Source organism: Scleropages formosus, chromosome 5 (assembly GCF_900964775.1).
Source record: "Scleropages formosus chromosome 5, fSclFor1.1, whole genome shotgun sequence".
NCBI classification, from domain to species: domain Eukaryota; kingdom Metazoa; phylum Chordata; class Actinopteri; order Osteoglossiformes; family Osteoglossidae; genus Scleropages; species Scleropages formosus.
Genome location: NC_041810.1, coordinates 31,298,538 through 31,320,252, shown reverse-complemented (window position 1 = coordinate 31,320,252; position 21,715 = coordinate 31,298,538). Strand labels below are relative to the sequence as shown.

At 45.7% G+C, this 21,715-nt stretch overlaps 1 protein-coding gene across 1 annotated transcript; it reads left to right on the top strand.

Annotated features, from left to right (window-relative positions):
* Positions 1 to 556: 556 nt before the first annotated feature.
* Positions 557 to 17,268, top strand: lpcat2 (lysophosphatidylcholine acyltransferase 2). The gene is made up of 14 exons (XM_018742188.2): positions 557 to 809; positions 1,146 to 1,288; positions 1,984 to 2,201; positions 2,299 to 2,411; positions 4,670 to 4,730; positions 7,719 to 7,777; positions 7,883 to 7,917; positions 8,844 to 8,898; positions 10,958 to 11,040; positions 12,116 to 12,241; positions 13,320 to 13,473; positions 16,086 to 16,184; positions 16,323 to 16,464; positions 16,827 to 17,268. Exons 1-14 carry the CDS (start codon positions 687 to 689, stop codon positions 17,003 to 17,005), a joined length of 1,590 nt encoding a protein of 529 aa, XP_018597704.2. The 5' UTR covers positions 557 to 686; the 3' UTR covers positions 17,006 to 17,268.
* Positions 17,269 to 21,715: the final 4,447 nt, after the last annotated feature.

Genomic DNA, 21,715 nt, shown 5'->3' with positions numbered 1-21,715 from the left:
GTGCAAAATTATATAAAAAGAAAGTATTGGTGGTTTAATGTAGTTTTATGGTAAACAGTGCACTGGGAAATCTGCCATTTTCAAGAAAAAGCTAATGGAAGAAGGGTTCGTGAATTTTTTTTACAGCTCCGTTCTCGTAAATGCATAATATTTCCCAAAACTGAGACGAATGTATTAAACTATGTTCTCGACACTTCTCAACGATTCTGTGCGGTTGAACTGGGTTTTGAATTGGCTTTTTTTGTAATTAATCCTGCCACCTAGCGCCCGGAGACCGTATTGCAGGACAGCGTCGCATACGAACTACGCATGCGCTCCGGGGAATCTGTTTTATGGCCGTCTGTACATCCCGTGTGAGGGAGGTTCGTTAATACGGTTATCCGCACACACACACGCGCCGTTGTATCGCTTTCATTTAGAACGCCACCGCACGTAGTTACCGGTAATATTAACCTAAACGCTTTATATAATTAAAAATGTCACCTTCTGGACAGTACATGTTTAATCTGCATTGGGGTGAAATAAAGCCGATTAGCGGCTTATTAATCCCTTGTGAGGGGGTGTGGTTAGAGGGCGCGAGCGCCAGAGACCCCCGCAGCGTGACGACAAAGATCTGAGGAGGAGGAGCATGCGGAGGAGATGAGGCGTGAGCGCGCTTTGCGTGCTCGCCTCCGCACACAGTCGCGATGCAGCCCAGAGAGAGGGCGACCGGCGGTAGCGCTCTACCCCGACAGCAGTCCTTGGTCCTCCCGGCGGTCATCAACCCGTTCGTGCGCGAGCTGCAGCTGAGCACGCCGCGCCTCCTCAGAGTGAGTGTCTTTATGTGTGTGTGTGTCTCACATCGCCTGGCTGGGTGGTGCGAGAGGATGTGGGTTCGATCCCCGCTCAGTCTGTGTGTGGAGTTTGCATCTTCTCCCCGCGTCTGCGTGGGTTTCCTGGGTGCTCCGGTTTCCTCCCACACTCCAAAGATATGCTGTTCATGCTGTTCCACTGATGTATGGATGAGAGACCCATTGTAAGTAGTGTATCTAGCAGTGTAATTCACCTTGGTGAATTATATTATATTAGGTGTGTGGGCTGACAACACTACATAGAGTTCATTGGAAGTCGTGTTGGAGAAAAGTGTGTGCACACTGTCTCCGCAGTGCTTCCTGCTGGGCCTATTCCTTGTCCCGCTGCGCTGCCTCTGCCTCCTGCTGGTACTGCTCCTGGCGTGGCCCCTGGCTGTGGTGGCCACCTTCCTACACCCCCTGAAGGGCACCGTGGAGCCCATGACTGGATGGAGACGGTAAGCTTGACTTGTCCACCTCCACCTGTCAGACTTCTCCTGTTCACCTCTACCTGTCCACCTCTTCAACCCACAATTCCCAGCGCCATAAATCCACCCTCAGAGCAGAAGTTACACTCTAGATCCTGTGTGAATTCGGTGTGAAGGTCACTTTTACTCTATGAAATACTTTTTTTTTTTTTTTTTTTTTTTTAACCATAAAGCAGTGTAATTTTCTCAAAGGAATTTACAGCGCCTTGCAAAACTTTTCCCACCCTCGACCAGCTCTGTCATTTTACTCGACCACAATTTGTTCGCTGTTTTATTCTTTGCCATACTTTTATTCCACAGCTTTGACTTCCAAAATGTTATTTTAAGGTGGCAGTTTTGTCAGAAAATATTTTTTAACAGCAAAAGTCCAGAATGTTTACTTACTGTATGTATTCAGTCTCCGCACATTAACTCTTGTTACAGCATTTTACTGTAGGCCCTCGGTATCCTGAGTACCCTGCTTAGAGCACGGTGCCTTTAAGGACTCAAACTGGAAACCTGCTGAATGAAAGAAACGAGGGCATCAGCTGCCACTGTAAAAATGTACTTCGGCGTTACAGCAGTGCCCCCCTCCCCCATCCGTTGACTGCATCCTTATCGTGGCTGGAAATTCTTCGGCACTGGGATGTGACCTTACACCCTGGATTTGCATTCTGTCACACCAGGTTCCTGTGCCAGATTGTGGTTGTTGGATTGGGCCGCTTGGTCTTCTTCTTCATGGGCTTCAGGGTTACGGTCCGGGGCCGGCATGCAAGCAGCGTTGAGGCGCCCATCTTGGCCGTGGCGCCGCACTCCAGCTACTTCGATGCCATCGTGTGCATCGTGGCCGGGCTGCCCTCCACTGTGTCGCGTGCGGAGAACCTGGCCGTGCCCATCTTTGGCCGTGAGTTTAGCCACGAGGCGCTTTGCTTCTGAAGATCACTGCAGGAAGGAGTTGTATGGACACGTGTTCATGCATCCCGTGTCCTCCTCCGCTTCAGGGTTCCTGCGATGTTTCCAGCCAGTGCTGGTGTCACGCCTGGACCCAGACTCCCGTAGGAACACCATTCTGGAGATTGAGCGCCGAGCCACTTCTGGAGGCCGCTGGCCGCAGGTCAGGGGAGCAGAATCTGCTTGTGGATGTAGGGCTTTGAGATGATGACTGTCTGCCTGCCACACATCTGGCTTTGCTGCTGGTCTGCTCAGGGTGCCGTTCAGTAAAGGTGATCTGTGCTGCGTTGCTGGTCTGAAGCTGAAACTTTCACCACAGCACTTCACTGTAGGGGTTCTATTTCTTGAGGCAGTGTTAGGTATGCCCTACACAAAACACTGTGATCTTAGCCTGTAAAACTATATCTCTGTCTCATCTGACCACAGAACCTTTTCTCACATCGCAGCTGTACCAGTCTCACATTTTTTGGCAAACACCAGACAAGCTTTAAAGTGGCTGTTTTTCAGTAGTGGCTTCTTTGTGCCTAACATTGCCCATGCCTCAAGAAACACCATCCCTACAGTGAAGTGTAGTGGTGGCAGCATCATGACACGGGGATGCTTTTCATCAGCAGGTTCTGTTTTCTATCATTGTAATCTTAGATTGTGACAAAATTTGTATGAAAATTGATTTTAGATTAATGTAAAGATTTTTATGTATTCCTAAAATTATACTTTTTTCCCGTTTTTGGGCTTTACTGGAACCTAAATGTCTTGTGGTTTTACATAAGTCAAGCCTTTTCAGTACTTTCCTGAAATTATATTGTTATTGGATGCTTTCTTCCAAACCAACTTAAAATGATTTTCTAATTTATTCGGCTAGGTCATTTTACTGTATTTATTCAGGGTAAGTGCCTTGATGAAGGGTACCATCAAGGTACTTACCACCTTTTTAATGCCAGGCAATAGCTCTAAGCACGACGCCCCCTGCTGCCTTGTTCAGCTGTAGATATTCTTTGTTTGACATTGTGATCACCGCGTTCCAGTGCGTGTGTTATGATCATTGTCGATTTAACTACAAACTTCAACCTACTCACAGAAGTAGGTTTGGTGGAACTGAAACGGAAAAGGAATAACTGAAAAAGCTGTTGCCGGATTGTTGTTTTTAAGCAAGAGTAACAACATACTTGTTTTTATCTGCTCGGTATTCTGAGGCCGTTGCCCCAGTTACATAGTAGATAGTAGCAGGTCTACTTGCACTCTTTCTGCTTACTCCTGTGGCAAAGGCACACAGTCATAGTGATCATTTGTACCCTGGTTCACAGTGCGGTCAATCTCCCGCCAATCTCTAGTTCAGCAGATGAGGTTTTGCATTTCCCATGTTTATTCTTCCTGTAACTACGTACTGCTCTTATTTAGAAATGACATCCCACAAGAGGAAGTTGCCACCACTTGCATGCCTTTTGTTGAAACTGCCCTTCCTGGATTTAAACTTTTTTTTTTTTTTCTTTTCTTTGTTAGTTCAAGAATACTATAAGTGTAGGCTGATGTGAGGAATGACACGTACTTGGTGCACTACTGTTTTTCCTCATTCACTTTTTTTTGACTGATGCCCTTTAAGTGTCATGCTGTATGTTATACATTTATTCATATATCTGACACTTTTCTCCAAAGCAACTTACAGTGTTAAGGTTACAATTATTAACGCATTTATACACCTGGGTAATTTTAGTGGAGAAATTTAGGGTAAGTACCTTGCTCAAGGGTACTACAGCTAGAGGTGGGGCTCAAACCTGCAACCTTTGGAGCCAAAGCCAGTAGCTCTAACCACTAGTAGGGCTACTGGTTGGCTTCACATGAACTTAAATACACACATTGGCTGATAATTTTATTGAAGGAGGGGGAGTCATTAAACATCGCACATCTGCACTATCTGCAGCTCGGTGGCACAAGCTTGGGAACCTCGGAAGATCTTTCTGAGTGTCTCACAGAAAGGGTGTGCAAACATTTCTTTCAGGTCGCGTTAGCGCCGACTGCGGAGTGTTACCCAGGAGACCTGCTGTCACGGCTCTGCCGCTCTCCTTTGCCTCTTACCTGCCGCACGCTACAAACGTGTCGCCTTTGCTCGCTTGAGAAGTTCGGGTTCGATTTGGCTCCCGTACGCCGCTGACGGCAGTGTCACGTCTCCTGCTCTTTCATCCCGTCCTCCCACCTCACAAACAATCCGTCACGTGTCGTCGTACCCTAGGGTGGGCACAAAAGTGCCATCGAGCATTTAGCGTGTCACCGGGAGGACTTTTTACAAGTTTGCCATGTGTTGTTGATCACAGGGAAGAGGAGGAGGAGAAGAAAGATACCGTGCCACCCTTTGGTGAGCTTCTGTATTCACCTGTGCCTTCAGTTAGATTATTAATACATATTTCTAATTTTGTTCCTTTGAAGGTTCTAATTTTCCCGGAAGGAACCTGCACAAATCGCTCCTGTCTGATTACCTTTAAACAAGGTGGGTGACGACGAGCTCTCAGTTGGTGTCGGTGGGGGTGTTGCTGCAGCCCAAAGTTGGAGAGCTGCCTGTAAACGCGCAGATAAGCATCTGCCGCCCTGATGCAAATGACCAGCCGGGACTAGCTGAAGAGGCGTGAAGGGTGTGTTCATCCGCGTTCAAGCAGTCTTTGCCGGGGTTCGTCGCTGTTTGGCGAGGCAGCGCTCTCAGGTTCGCGGACCCCCTCCGGTTCCCTGTAGCAGGATGACTCTCCGAGATGCAGTTCTGCGAAAAATGTCTCAAGTGGTCTCTGCCAATGATCTGGTCACGGACACTAATAGCAACACAGCATGTGATGATCTTTGAGATGGCAAAAGCAACACTTCAACAAAGGCAACAGCAACTGAGAACATCCACAAATACGAAGCGAGGATTATAAATTACTGTCTTTCTCAGAATTTATCAAGTGCCGTTGTCCAAAAAACTATGCAGAGTTTCTATGGCTTGTCATACAGGTCAAATAATAACTTAATCTCGCAGAAGGAAATTCATCATTTGGACCATCCGTATAAAAAGAGAAATTCAAATATAGACCACAACATATAGTAGGTCTTTGAAAGATTTAAGTACAATTTTGAATAGACTAATTTTCCGTGTAGAATAATATTTAAACAGCTTTAAACAGGACGTGTGTGTGTGTGTGTGTGTGTGTGTGTGTGTGTGTGTGTGTGTGTGTGTGTGTGTGTGTGTGTGTGTGTGTGTGTGTGTGTGGCCCTTACTATAACGTGCTTTTTCTTTCCTTTGGGAACTGTAGTAGTACTTGAGTCGTCCTTACAAGTTTGCAGTCTTCAACATAGAAATCATGAATTGTGTTATCATCATTATTATTATTATTATTATTATTGCTTTCCATGTAGCTTTGTCCAAGCGTACTTGTAGGCGTGTGTTTACGAGACACATACTGGGTTCTGTGGCCGGAAGCCAAGGACCCGACAACAGGATCAGCAACTATGGGCCTGGATATGGACCTTAGTCACTACAGGTTGTATAGCTCTGCATCACAGGCATCGTGGATTTTTTATCCAGACATTCCCACACAGGTTCCATATCACCACATTGGAATTCCTATGAGGGGAGAGCAGCCGTTGACACTTGGAGCCCAAGAAGTAAATTTTTCTCCCCTTTTTTGCAGTGGGAGTTTTTTTTTCCTCTCCTCAACTGCCAGCTTTCCCCCCCCCCCCCCCCCCCTGCTTATAGTGAACTATAAAATTAATAGACAGAGCAGTGATTAGAAGTGTGAAGGATTACCTGTTGACAACAGTCTAGAATGAAATAGTGTTGCAACCAGCGCAGTCACTCTATGATAGAAAGAAATCAACATTTCGGCACATATGGCGAGTAGTTATTGGTACAAAGTGTTGGCGAGAAGAATGAATAGCATGAGTAGTGGTGGAGGAAATGGGTGGGGGATGGGGGAGGAAGGTCATTGAATGTGCGGAGCTGTGATCTAGATAGAGATCTAAAGTGGCTCTCGGAGTGCATTTGCGTGCAGCTCCGCGGTGCTTGCTGATCGTGTTTGGGGTCAAAAGACTGCATCTGCAACGCGATGGCACGCTAGGAGAAGTGCAGAATCTACTTCACCTTTTTGAGCTGTATTACAGCTTGCTGGGGCGCTACGGTGGCACAGCAAGCAGAGCTGTTGTCTCACAGCGCCTGGGTGGTGCAAGTGGACGTGGGTTCGATCCCTGCTCACTCTATGTGTAGTTTGCATGTTCTCCCTGTGTCTGTATGGGTTTCCTCCAGGTGCTCTGGTTTCCTCCCATGGTCCAAAGACATGCTGTTCAGGTTCACCCATAGTGTGTGACAGAGAGAGTGTGTTCTACTGATGTATGGATGAGTGACCCAGTGTAAGTAGTGTATCTAGCAGTGTAAGTCATCACGGTGAATAAGGTGTGTGAGCTGATAACACTACATAGAGTTCATTGGAAGTCACCTTGGAGAAAAGCATCTGCTAAATAAATACATGTAAATGCTCAGGTGATGTCTGAAGAAAAAGGTGATCCACAGAACAGTGTGAAAGGAAACTTTCCCTAATTCTGTTGAGAGACACAAGTGTGCCGGCACCCTGCTGAGTTCACACCGCAGGCGGAGTATGCCGGTGCAGTTCCAGTGCCTTTCATGAAAATGGGACCACATCCTTCTTGGTTCCGTAAAGCAAAACGCATGAACATGTGGCACGTTATTGGTGTCTCTTTCAGAACACCAGTTCGCCACAGTTTTGTACCCAGTTCACCACCTCCAGATGTGGTGTCAAATCTGATCACTAGAGTCACTGTTGGTTACCAGTAAAGCATTTACACTTTTCCCCAAAGTGACATAAATCTCAGAAAAAAAAAAAAAAAAAACAGAACAGTATATTAGATCAACAGAAGGAGTGATTTGCATGCAGTCCATTTGTCAATCCACCAAAAGAATAAGTGTACATCATGTGAGTAGCTACATAAAGGATTTTCCATTATTAAAAAAATTAAACTTTTTATATTATTTCATCATGTACACTATTGTAATATTATTATACTTTTATCATGCACTTACAAGAATGGGGAGAGGTGAGTTTTGAATAGCACTGATAATGGCAGTGATTATAGTTAATGTAACACTAGTGGTCACTGGTCATGGTTACTGATAATGGTATTATGATGTTAATGGTTACTGGTAATGTAACGTATTAATGATAGTAATGATTAGTGGTAATAATTTACTAGTAATGTAATGGTGGTAATTTACTGGTAATGTAGTGGTAACTAATGTATACTGGTAATGTAAGGTATTTATAATGATTAGTGGTTAAGATAATTTTACTGGTAATGTAATAGTAATTCTTGATGTTAGGGTAATGGTATTGATTATGCTAATGATTACTGGTAAAGTGATGCTAATGGGTACTTGTAGTGGTATTAGTGGTAATGGTAATGATTATTAGTAATTGTCTGCTGCTCCCTTCTGCAGGTGCCTTTATTCCAGGAGTCCCAGTGCAGCCAGTGCTGCTCAGCTACCCCAACGACCTGGTCAGTGTCCATCCCCAACGTCCCCGTTTCCACAGAGCTCTTAGATGCATCCCTTTGAGTTGGTGTCCGTTGACTTCTCTATATGCTTTCTTCTTTTTCCTGAAGGACACTGTGACCTGGACTTGGCAGGGGCCAAAGGCGTAAGTGGGTACAGAGCTGAGAGCCCTCGCCTGCTCTAGACCGCTCTAGACACGCCTTTAGCCCTAAGGGTGGGAAACGGTGCCATGGGACTCCACGTTCCGTTCCTGGCTTGTCAGAGCTTGCTAACGTGTAATATTTAAAATTGATCTTTAGCATCTATTCATTGTCAACGACTGCTTGTCCAGTGGAGGGTCATGGTGGTTTGGATCATATGCAGGCCATATGCACTGGATGGGATAGCAGTGGCAGTCTCGCACACACAGACAACAGGCCACCGCTTCACCTGAAGCAGATGTTTATGGACTAAAAGGAGACCAGAGTGCCTGGAAGCAACCCACAAAGACAATGGAGGAGGAGGGGGGGGGGGGGGACTTGAAATTTCACACAGACTGAGCCCAATTGAAATCTACATTTGAACCCATTGTTCGAACCCACCCATGTGAAGTGCACAGTAGGGGTCGGGTGGAGGGGTTAGCCAGGCTGAGTGGTGGTTACACAATAAGAACCTCGGCACTCCCAGGCCTTGTGAAACACTGGCTTCTGGACCACTTCTGCTTCTCGGTGGGGGGTTGGGGTGCTGCTACTTGTGGTGTGCGGTTGGGGGAGAGGAGGTGGAAGGATCCACCCATCAGCTGTGAGGTATATAGACTTGTGGTGTCAAAACTCTTTTGGCCGAGGGCCACAATCATTACTGTGAAGTGGTGCCGTGGTGTGTGTGTGTGTGTGTGTGTGTGTGTGTGTGTGTGTTTTCGTTCAAGTGCAAGTCTCCCTGTAACTGTATTATCATGTGATCCAAAAAAACTTTCCAGTATTTATGGAAGGAGTATTTACAGTTTGGCACGTGTTCTGATGGTATCCGTGTTCTGCGAAACAACACCTCACCCGTCTCTTTCGCTCTCCTTCCCTGCGCTCTCCTCGCTGACAGGAAGATGCTGCTGCTGCTCACTCTGTGTCAGCCGTATACCGACGTCCGCATCGAGGTAACACTTTCTTTGAAAAGGGGCGGCTGCGAGGTTCGAGCGCTCACCCTCGGCTTTAATTTGAGGGTATCTATATCTAGGGATTACGGTCGGCCCTCCGTGTTCGTGGGGGTCAAGGGCTCAGGACCCCCACGAAAGTGGAAAAACCGTGAATGTCGCAGCAGAAATCGAGACTCATCAGACCAGGCAACGTTTTTCCAGTCTTGTATTGTCTAATTTTGATGAGCCTGTGTGAATTGTAGCCTCAGGTCCTGTTCTTGGGTGACAGGATTGGCACCCGGTGTGGTCTTCTGCTGCTGTAGCCCATCGGCTTCAAGGTTCAATGTGTTGTGCATTCAGAGATGCTATTTTGCATACCTCGCTTGTAACGAGTGGTTATTTGAGTTACTTTTGCCTTTCTATCAGCTCGAACCAGTCTGGCCATTCTCCCCTGACCTCTGGCATCAACAAGACATTTTTGCCCACAGAACTACCGCTCACTGGTTATTTTCCCTTTTTCTGACCATTCTCTGTAAACCCTAGAGATGGTTGTGCATGAAAATCCCAGTAGATCAGCAGTCCCCCCAAATCGTAACTCTTAATACTGTTGACCATATATAACACACACAAAAGTAAAACAATACACTGTAGTGCAACAGTATATTTTATACGTTGGGCATCCCCAAACAGAGCGTCGTCCTCAGTTCTTTAGCGCGCTGAAACTTTTTACAAAATTTAACTTTTTTTTTTAATAAATTTGTGTATTTATTTATGGTAGTACATGATAGAATAGATTAATAATACAGATATTTTATCCGTTTACGACTTGCAAAACTTTACGTTTTCTAGTCTACGTGCGTCATCTACAATTTTCCGCAGTAGCCCCCAAAATTCCAAAAAAATTTCCCATTTAATTACCGATGGGGAAACTCGCAAATAATCAAATCCGCGAAAGTCTGACTTTTTACACTTATTCTGATTTTTTTTCAGACAGCTTTTAGTGGAATTGACAGTTGCCATGTGGAGGGATGGGCGCAATAGAGCTCAGTTGCAGAGTTGAAATGCAAGTGTCCCTTATGGGATGAAATCTGGGTTTTCTTAGTTTTTTAGGGTCGGTGCATGAGTGAACGATGCAGAGATGCACAGCCGTCCGAGATCCCGCTGGACGCCTAACCGAGCAGTTGCTTTTCGTCCCCTGAAATGCGAAGACTATATAAATGGCTCTTATCCCTAAGTGGTTCAGCCGGTATACGTGTAAATACCATTAAATTAAAGCTAACAGTGTTAAACTTCACAGATGTTTTGCTTCAGATCCAATGTGCTGGAGGACAGAGCCAATATATCAAAAACTCTCCCACTGTCCACATATTTACCGACTGATGTGCAGTGATGCAGTGCAGGACACTCTGGAATTACGCACTGTGTACACTGTCCGTGCTGCAAAAGGGCCAGAAAAAGTTAGTAACCTTTGCTCTGAAATAGAAACATGCCTTTATATTTGTAATTTCTACTTTTGAAAACAGGTTTAGATGGCCCCTGCTACTCATTATGCAGATACATTATTCAGATTTTTGACTGTGTAGGTAGAAAACACATATTCGGGCCCACAGAGAGACATTTTCATTCAAAATTGAAAAATTTTTTCCAAAAAAAGCATTTTTCCCTACCTCAATAAGAAGACAGAGCTGTGTTTAATTTGGTATGCTGCTGTAATGTAGAGCATCCTAAAAATCGACCAAAATATAGTAACGGGTTCATACTGTTAAATCGGTGAAAGGTAATTAGGAATAAGGATGGAAAGTTGTTCAATACAGTTGACTCAGTGTTAAGCTCCGTACACTGATTTACCCGTTTTGGGTCATTTTTACTGTATCAATTCAGGGTAAGTACCTTAATCATGGGCACTGCAGATGGAGGTGGGATATGAACATGGGTCCTTTTACTGAGACATCTCTCGGTCCGTCAGATTACATGGTTTAAACGCAAAATTGTGCGTGTTGAGGTGGCATCACGGAGGAAGGTTCGCCATTCACGCAGCCCCCCCCGCCGACTGTCACTTTTGTCCCTTTTTTTCCCACAGTTCCTCCCCCCACACACCCCCAGCGAGGAGGAGAAGGCAAGCCCATGTCTGTTCGCCAGCAACGTCAGAAACACCATGGCCACGTGTGTCACATCGCCGTCTGCTCTCACACTAAAATATATATAGATATATGACAACAAATATTTTTTACTAGACACATGCACATAAATTTATTGTTCATACACGCATTGTCTGAACCGCTTGTCCCATATGGGGTCGCGGGGGGCCGGAGCCTAACCCGGCAACACAGGGCGAAAGGCCGGAGGAGGAAGAGACACACCCAGGACGAGATGCCAGTCCATCGCAAGGCACCCCAAGCGGGACTAGAACCCCAGACCCACCGGAGAGCAGGACCCAGTCCAACCCACTGCGCCCCCCTAAATTTATTATTATTCTTCATAATAATAATGATAGTAATAATAATACATTTATCTGCATGTGTCTAGTATTATATAATAATTTTTTCTGAATGTGTTATTAATAATAATAATAATTATTATTATTATTAATATTATTATTTGAACAGCTGGTAGTACAGTGGTTAGAGCTGCTGCCTTTGGACCCATAGGTTTGATTCCCACCTTCCAGCTGTATTTCTCTTAAAGAGGGTACTTACCCTAAATTGCGCCAGTTAAAAAATACCCAGCTCTATAAATGAGTAAATAATTGTAAGTTGCTTTGCATAAAAGTGTCAGCATATGTGAGTATTTTATATATGCTCAGAACACACAAAAAAACCTATTTTTTGAGACTGAAATTCAAGGGAACAAACATACAGTTTACTACACATTCTGACTTTCACAGGAAATGCCACCAAAAAACTGCAAAGACATGCAGTGGCGATGCATCATAAAACGTTTACATAGGTATATAGGGCATTTATTGTTTTTCAATAGTAAAACAGTTCATTATTAATCAAGATATTAAATTAGCCTTTTCCAGTATTACAATTTATTTTTTATTTCTGAAATTTGGCTCCCTTAAATGTTGGTGCCCTTAGGTGATTGCATCGTTTTGACTAATTATAGAAGAGGCCCTGTGGTTTTGTGCAGGTTCCTCTTCCTTGCATGTGATCTGTGTGTGTGTGTGTGTGTGTGTGTGTGTGTGTGTGTGTGTGTGTGTGTGTGTGTGTGTGTGTGTGTGTGTGTGTGTTACCAGGGCGCTGTGTATCCCAGTGACAGACCACACGTATGAGGATTGCCGCCTGATGATCTCGGCAGGGGAGCTCACGCTGCCCATGGAGGCTGGCCTCGTCGAGTTCACCAAGATCAGCAGGAAGCTCAAGTAAAGTACTCTCTGCATCACGCAGTCTGCTCGGACATGCACCTTGCGAAAATGCTCTCGGGGTTTCGCTTTGCAGAGCTACCATTGACACAGGTGTGGCCTACATTTACATTTATTCATTTAGCAGATGCTTTTCGCCAAAGCGACGTACATCTCGTAATGAACACACTGTTTTTTTTTTCATTAGCAGAAAGAGACACTTAGATGCAGACGTGTGGTTCTTAAGTCCGGTTAGTTTCCACCACATGAACCAATGTTCATGACACGAGTAGCTGCATAAAACTTTATCAGAATATCAGTTTTTTTTTTTTTTGATATAGACATATAAACATTTACATTAGAGGAGTAACAGTTGAGCAATTTTGTTTAATATAACAGCTGGAGGTGGGATTTGAACCTGTGACCTTCAGGGCCGAAGACCGGCGCTCAAACCACTATACTATCGGGTATACCTGAAATATGCGGTTACTCATTTGTACAGCTGGGTAGTTACCAAGAATTCCTTTTATGAGTCTCTTACAGAAGAAACATCATTCATAGACATCTCATTTATGGTTGTGGCAGTTGGAGATAATTTTACTATCACCACGCTGTGTCATTTTAGGGATCCCTGCAGTTCCTTAACCGCTGCGTGCACTGTCTCTGTCCGCTGTTTTGCGCGTGCACGTTGATGGATGTCCAGATACTGTGTTTCTTCTTTCGTTTATTCACAGTTTTAACGTGTTCGTTAATTCATCGAACGCTTTTCTCCAGTTTGCAACGTTAAGCTGGTTACACTGATTTACTCATTCATACTGTAAGGTAATTTTTACTGTATCAACTCGGGGTAAGTAACTTGATCAAGGGTATGACAGCAGGAGGTGGGATTCAAACCTGGATCCTAAAGACAACTCTGCTTCACCACCTGCTGCCTGTTGGGGGACCTTTTTTTAATGCTATTCGCTGCTTATTTTTTGGCAAACAACATTTCGAGGTGCACTAACGCACTGGCAGCCTGGCGCACGCATGCCATCTGAGTCATTTTGAGGAACTCTGATGGAAACAGGCACCGTGCTGATTGTGCGTGTTTTTCATGCAGTCTGAAATGGGATAGTGTGAAGAAGGAGCTGGAGGGCTTTGCGGCCATCGCCCACTCCTGCGAAGGCGGCCGCATCACCGTCGAGCAGTTCGCCCGCTTCCTCAAGCTGCCGGTCAGCCCGCCCCTGGAGGAGCTCTTTGCCCTCTTTGACCGGGTAAGAGTGCGCCCCCCGGTGGCAACGAGAAGCCCGTCGCCGCTCTGACACCATGCCACCCCTTCACCGGTGTTTCCCCGCTGGTGGTGCATTGTGGGAGAAGAACCTTGTTGTCTTCTCTTAAAGTTCGCTACTTTAAACAAGACGGTCTCATGGTCGCTGGTAACTTTCCATCCTAGTTCATGGTAGCAATTTCAGAGGTTTGACTCCAAATTATCGTCGTGCTCGACTGTCTATGCAAATTTCTTATTGCATTACAGTATTTAAAATACTTATTTTTACTCATGTTTGTTTTTAATTTATTCTTTACATATAAATGTTATTGTTATATGCACACTTAGAAATTTGTTCCATGAAATCAGACATATTTATCTTAATTTTCAGTGGTAAAATTTGTATGTATTCCTGGACCCCAAAAATTATGCCTATATATGCTAAAATATTACATTTATTCATTTAGTTGATGCTTTTCTCCAAAGCGACTTACAATGTTAGGGTCACATGCTTACAATCATTTACCCATTTATACACCTGGGTAATTTTACTGGAGCAATTTAGGGTAGGTACCTTGTTGGTGGGGGGGGGAAATCAAACCTGTGACTTTTAGGTCCTAGGGTAGAAGCTCTAACCACTACACTACCAGCTGTCCCTCAATATTACTACATCTGATTAAAATACACAGTTAGTTCAACAGTTAACATTAGTTATTACATGAGGTAGTTTTTGATCATTCAGGTTTCATAGCTATTACATACCGTACACTTGGCAAACAAAATATACACACGATACTTGTTTATTTTAGTGATTGTTATGTATGTATTCAGCCTTTACTGAAAAAAAGTAGGACATAAACACATATATACAGCGTATATACACTCACCAGCTATTTTATTAGGTACATCTTGCTAGTACCAGGCTGGACTCCCTTTTGCCTTCAGAACTGCCTTAATTCTTCGTGGCATAGATTCAACAAGGTGCTGGAAGCATTCCTCAGAGATTATTGTCCATATTGACATAATAGCATCACGCAGTTGCTGCAGATTTGTCAGCTGCACATCCATGATGCGAATCTCCTGTTCCACCACAACCCAAAGGTGCTCTATTGGATTGAGATCTGGTGACTGTGGAAGCCATTTGAGTATAGTGAACTCATTGTCATTTTCAAGAAACCAGTTTGAGATGATTTGAGCTTTGTGACATGGCACTTTATCCTGCTGGAAGTAGCCATCAGAAGATGGGTATGCTGTGGTCATAAAGGGATGGACATGGTCAGCAACAATGCTCAGGTAGGCTGTGGCATTTAAACAATACTCAACTGGTAGTAAGGGGCCTAAAGTATGCCAGGAAAATTCCCCCACATCATTACACCACCACCACCAGCCTGAACCATTGATACAAGGCAGGATGGATCAATGCTTTCATGTTGTTCATGCCAAATTCTGACCCTACCATCTGAATGTCGCAGCAGAAATCGAGACTCATCAGACCAGGCAACGTTTTTCCAGTCTTCTATTGTCCAATTTTGATGAGCCCGTGCGAATTGTAGCCTCAGGTCCTGTTCTTGGGTGACAGGATTGGCACCCAGTGTGGTCTTCTGCTGCTGTAGCCCATCTGCTTCAAGGTTCGACCTATTGTCCGTTCAGAGATGCTCTTCTGCATACCTTGGTTGTAACGAGTGGTTATTTGAGTTACTTTTGCCTTTCTATCAGCTCGAACCAGTCTGGCTATTCTCCTCTGACCTCTGGCATCAACAAGGCATTTTCGCCCACAGAAGTACCGCTCACTGGATATTTTCTCTTTTTCTGACCATTCTCTGTAAACCCTAGAGATGGTTGTGCATGGAAATCCCAGTAGATCAGCAGTTTCTGAAATACTCAGACCAGCCCGTCTGGCACCAACAACCATGCCACGTTCCAAGTCACTTAATCACCTTTCTTCCCCATTCTGATGCTCAGTTTGAACTTCAGCAGATCGTCTTGACCATGTCTACATTTCTAAATGCATTGAGATGCTGCCGTGTGATTGGTTGATTAGATATTTGCGTTCACGAGCAGTTGAACAGGTGTACCTAATAAAGTGGTGTGTGTGTGTGTGTGTGTGTGTGTGTGTGTGTGTGTGTGTGTACGTACATACATACATACATACTGATTGTAGGGGGCGTGGTGGCGCAGTGGGTTGGACCACAGTCCTGCTCTCCGGTGGGTCTGGGGTTCGAGTCCCGCTTGGGGTGCCTTGCGATGGACTGGCGTCCCGTCCTGGGTGTGTCCCCTCCCCCCTCCAGCCTTATGCCCCGTGTTGTCGGGTAGGCTACGGTTCCCTGCAACCCTGTCTGGGACAAGTGGTTCAGAAAGTGTGTGTGTGTGTGTGTGTGTGTGTATAAATATATATACATACGTACACACTGTGTGTTTGTGTTTATACGTGGTGTTTTTCATGGTAATGGCGGATACACAGGGATATAGGTTGGATGTTATTTGGTTACTCCTGTGCCATTCCAGTATACCTGTCACTGCGATGCGGTATGTGTGCTGCCATAATTTACTCGGGGATCTATGAAGTTCTGACCCATCCATCATTCACCTGTTCTTCTGCTGCTCTCCTGTCCCCTGCAGAACGGAGATGGCACCATCGACTTCAGGGAGTATGTCATCGGCGTGACCGTGCTGTGCCAGCCTGCAAACACGGAGGACACCATTCAGATGGCCTTCAAGGTGCAGTGTGGGCCTTCTGCAACCGGGCCCCGCTCTTGTTGCCACCCCTTTCTCCAGCATTGTGTTGTACAGGGTGTGATTTCCTAAGGTGACACGGTCCTTTTCCTCCTCCTCTCGCTCTGCTGCTTCCCAAACCAGCTCTTTGACTTGGACAACGACGGGAGCATCACCCAGGATGAGTTCTCATCGCTGATCCGGTCCGCGCTGGGCCTGCCCGACCTGGACGTGTCTCACCTCTTCAGCGAGATTGACACCGACTGCTCAGGGCACATCACCTACAGTGAGTTCTGCTTATGTCTTACGCTTTGTTCAGACGTAACTTCCCGTTTGACCCAATTTCATACAGCTGGAGTAGCTCTGCCCATGTAATTTGCTCAGCCAGCCAGACCTCATGTTGTTGTTTCATTGGGGATTAATAAAGATCTCATCCGTCCATCTGACCATCCATCCAGCCATCCATCTGTTGATGGGCAGAATCAATTGCTGAACTTGCTCTTGTTTGCCGGTCACTTTGGACTAATCTTTGGGATGTGGACGCACTGCAGCTCGTTCACACCCAGTGAGACAGATCACACACACACGGTATTGCTTTCCACTGTTGGAAGAGCCTAGCTGTACTGTCCTTTGTGCCTCTGTCCACAGAGGAGTTTTGGGCGTTTGCGATGAGTCACCCGCAGTACGCCAAGCTGTTTACCACCTACCTGGAACTACAGCGCTACCAGGCCCTCCAGGCGGTGGAGCCAGTGGCCGGACCCCCCGTGAATCGTGTCAGTCCCCACAACGCTCTGCAGGAGAGCTCCTCCGACAAGAAAGACGAATGACTTCTCGAGCTCTATGACCACTGCTTCTTCTGGTTGCACCTGTTCATTTTTTTAGACAAAAATACATATATGTGTATTGCTTACATTAAGAGCATTTCTCAGGGTATTTACTCCACTTGTGTTCCTTTTTGTTATATTTAGGCAGCGCTGGTGGACTTGGTCACTGTGACCTGCAGCATTTGCGGTCCTTCCCAACCACCCATGAATGTAGAGATGCTGCTTGGACGAGAACACCCGTACTGGTTCTGAAAACACTGTTTAACTGTGGCCAAATTGCACTTGGCACAATACCAGAATGTGTTTTTTTTAAAAAAAAATCCTTTCACTTTTTTTTTTTACATATGTTTTTTCCAATAAAATTTTGACTGTGTTTTCCTGTAACATCAGTTATAACACAACTAATTGACTTGTTGTCATGTCTGTGCATATGTTGGGTACTGGTGGTCCTCGAGTTACAACATATCCAATATAAGACTCCCCAGACTTGACAGTGTTAGATTAGAAATTATTTTAATTTCTATATCAGCTTTCTGCCACCTCAGAGCCGTCCGGACACCAAAAACCAGTGATCGCTAGGAGGAGTAGGACGCAAGAACAAGCAGAGTGTTTCGTTCCAAATTCTCAGGTTTATTGCATGTTCATAAAGATGATATAGTATTTTGCGGAACGAAGACGTAAGTTCTCATTGGTTTAGAAAGGGAGTCGAGGTGTAAGGACAAGACTATAAAAGGTCATATTAAACAACAGAACAATGTAATTGGTTATACATATAGGGAGGACATAAGGAGAATATGTGATATTTCAGTTGCATCCGTTTGCCCTTGAGCATAGGCAAAGAGAGAAAACAGGAACTTCACCTTACACACACACACACACACCAGAGGAACAGGGAGCTCAAGGTAGAGAAGAGACACGAGCATTTTATTTCTCGCAGACGGTCATCCTGTTAACCTTTCGTATTTTTTCCAGAGTCCCATAGTTCGGTTGTAACACCCAAGGATGACCTCCTCCCATAACCTACGGTCTGCTATATCATAACACTGATTGGCTGCCCACACACACTTTCTGAACCACTTGTCCAATGCAGGGTTGCAAGGAACTGGAGCCTAAGCCAGCAACTTAGGGCATAAGGTTGGAGCAGAGACACCCAGGATGGGACATCAGTCTATCACAAAGCACCCAAAGTGGGACTCGAACCCCAGACCCCCCCCCCCCAGAGAGCAGGACCCGGTCCAACCCACTACACTACCATGCCCCCGCTCGCCGTGCAGATCCATTTTTCCTAATTTTTTGGGTCTCGCTCAGTGTCTGGGTGTTTTTCGGCAAATTTTGTTTGTGATTTCTTTCAAGTAGTTTTTTTTTTTTTTTTTCCCCATTTAAAATGGCCAGCAAACACAAAGTGAGTTTTCTAGTAGTGCTGAACAGAAAAAGCAGAAGACAGCGGATTTATAAATTAAAGTAAAACTAATAGGCTTGAGTCCCGCTTGGGGTGCCTTGCGATGGACTGGCGTCCCATCCTGGGTGTGTCCCCTCCTCCTCCGGCCCTACGCCCTGTGTTGCCGGGTAGGCTCCGGTTCCCTGCAACCCCGTATGGGACGGGCGGTTCAGAAAGTGTGTGTGTAATAGAGCAGCATGAAAACCTACTACTGTTCTATATAGAGGGGGGGGACACACCCAGGACGGGACACCAGTCCATCACAAGGCACCCCCAAGCAGGACTCGAACCCCAGACCCACCGGAGAGCAGGACTGTGGTCCAACCCACTGTGCCACCACACCCCCTGGGCTGTTCTATATATTTGTATTGTTATTCTACACTGGTGTTATTTTAACATAATATATGAAGTAAATGAAAAAACCTGAGAATGTCCTATTATAAAATGTAGCGTTTGTGCATCTTAATTGTTCATACATCCTTATGGTTTATACAACATAATGGGATTTTCGACTTACAATGAAGCTGGTTGTAAGTCGAGGGACACGGGTACGTGAATACTCGCATAAGACGTGTGTGTGTCTTGTTCTCCAAGGGAGCGCCAGATGGCGGTAGTGTTCCACGCTACATGCTCGCACCGAGCGCCGGGTGTTCCGTCCCATCCTACCACACACACTACCGTACCCTCAAAGGTGGCACCTCAGTGGACCCCCCACGTACCGTTGCCAGTGGCTTTGGAGCACAGCCGGGGGACACGCCCACTCAGTAAGCGCTCCGCCTGTGGATGTCCTGTGGACCTGGACGGAATGTCCAGTACCAAGGTCCACATGCAGTCTCCAGGTGTCCTCCAGTCTTCTCTGGGCTTCTGAACCATTAACACACCTATCAACCAGCGCAGGTGCATCTTTAATACTTAAGCGGCACGTAATAATTTTTTTTGACATCTAGGTTAAATTATTATGGACATTTTGCAGGTCAGAGGGCTTTTCGAAAGGAGAGTGAATCGTGATAGAAATTTAAAATATCTCCAGTTTGGGCTGAATTATTTGCATGAATGTTGAAGGAAGCGCAACGATACCTAAAAAAAACGGGCTGAAACGAACTGGCCTGTTTCGATGTATCTATATATAAACAGTGCGTATTGACTCTTTGGTTCAGTATTATATAATAACAGCGGTGGGGGTGTCGGGGCTTTGTGTTTGTGTGTGTGTGTGTTTCTGACACTGATCAAACATGCCTGATTTCCTGTTATCAAGATAACAATAAACAAAAACTTCTGCTCTTTCTGAAATGCACTTTCAGCCCAGTGAATTAGTTCAGTTATTATATGGATTTTTCTTATTCTTTGTCTCTTTGGCTGTAGAACCAAAAATATTTACCTTGAATAAATCGATGTCAGTATGACTCACTGCAATACATACACCAAGCAAACATCTATCCATCTGTTATCTATATCTGTCTATATGTTACGTAAATATCATATCCAGTGCAGGATTGTGGCGGTTGGGAGCCTATGCTGGAATCACAGGGTGCAAGGCAGGGTATGCACATACACACTCTATAGACCATTTAGAGTCACCAGCACATCTGTAGCGCATGTCTTAGGGCTGGGAGGAAACTCACACGACTAGGGAGAACAAACTCCGCACAGAGGGGGCAGAATTTGAACCCACGTGCAACTGCCCCCAACAAACAAATCCATTCAAGTTCTACAATTCATTCTGCCGCACCACATTTTCATAGAAGGGTAGGGTGTGTTTCCACAGATAATTTACATTTATTTAGCAGACACTTTTCTCCAAAGCGACTTCCAATGAACTCTATGTAGTGCTATCAGCCTACACACCTTATTCACCGTGGTGACTTACACTGTTAGAGACACTACTTACACTGGGTCACTCATCCATACATCAGTGGAACACACACACACACTCACACACTATGGGTAAACCTGAACAGCCTGTCCCTGGAATGTGGGAGGAAACCAGAGCATCCAGAGGAAACCCACACAGACACAGGAGAACACGCAAACTCCACACAGACTGAGTGGGGATTAAACCCACATCCTCTCACACCACCCAGGTGCTGTGAGACAGCAGTGCTACTCGCTGTGCCATCATGCTGCCCTTTTTGTGGTCAAAGTCCTGAAATTAATATGGTGATCACGAATTGGCGAGAATTACGCAACTCAAACGGAAAGAAGGCCGGTATTAACGCTATGCCATCTGACCGTGTTTCTGTACACGCGGGAACGAAAAGAGTGAAGGGGCGCTGGGAGTGAATTAAATCCCCGCTGCTGGACTGCGATCGCGGGTGGTGATTTCTACCTGCAATTTGCGGTAACCTTTTCAGACGAGAAAAGCCCATTTCATTTTAATGCGCATTGATAAGGTTAGGAGAAATCAATTAAGTCGAGCCGTTGTTCCTCGACGCGCCAGGCCGCCGCCGGGCTCGTATTGCCGTGTTTGCCTGAGCGCAGCCCCGGGAGAGCCTGTCCGCTCCAATTGCGCACAATGAGCCGCGCTAATTCACTTTTATTTGGCCGTGTCCTCCGAGCGAAGAGCCGACTGGCCCGCGTGCGATAGACGCTATCAAACACGCATGAGGCCTTGCCGGCGAGCGCCAATAAAAAGGTCATTCATGTCCAGCAGAGACTGGCTAATTGATGATCACCAAGACCACGGCATTTCCCTCGTGCGGAGCCACACCTAGCGAAACATCCTCCCCCAAGACCCTTGACCCCCATGCAGCAAGATCTTATATGTATTCACCACCCCTCAGTAACTTACACAGTTAAGATACCTGCACTATTTACCCATTTAGACAGCTGGGTAATTTTACTGGAGCAATTTAAGGTAAATACCTTGCCCAGGAGATGGGATTTGAACCTGTGACCTTTTGGGTCTAACTACTGCGCTGCCAGCTGCCCCCTCTTAGAGCCATTGAGGTTGTTTGCACCATCAGGTCCTATCAGGCCCCATCTCATTGTAGCACCTTTGGACCCCTTCCACAGGAAATAATTATTAGTGTTCTCCCAAACTATTGTGGGTTTTTTTTGTCCAGCATCTGCGGTTCTTAATGCAGCGCGATACATTAGTGAAGCCTTTCGAAGCACCTGTTGCCGGGGGGCGTGCTGCTCGTCCCCGTACCGCAGGGCGTACTGACAACCCTGGCGCTTTTAGTGCCTTTGAACGCAGTGCTCAAGTCAAATGTGAGCAGCAGGTGTGTGACAGCCGTGCGGACAGCAGCCAGTGTGTCAGATGATGGAGCCGGGAC

Excerpts from the sequence above, each read along its gene's own strand:
- lpcat2 (XM_018742188.2), top strand. The coding sequence starts at position 687 with ATGCAGCCCAGAGAGAGGGCGACCGGCGGTAGCGCTCTACCCCGACAG. Across the intron at positions 7,778-7,882 it reads TCAGCTACCCCAACGACCTG|GACACTGTGACCTGGACTTG; the intron begins GTCAGTGTCCAT and ends TTTTTCCTGAAG. Across the intron at positions 8,899-10,957 it reads ATACCGACGTCCGCATCGAG|TTCCTCCCCCCACACACCCC; the intron begins GTAACACTTTCT and ends TTTTTCCCACAG.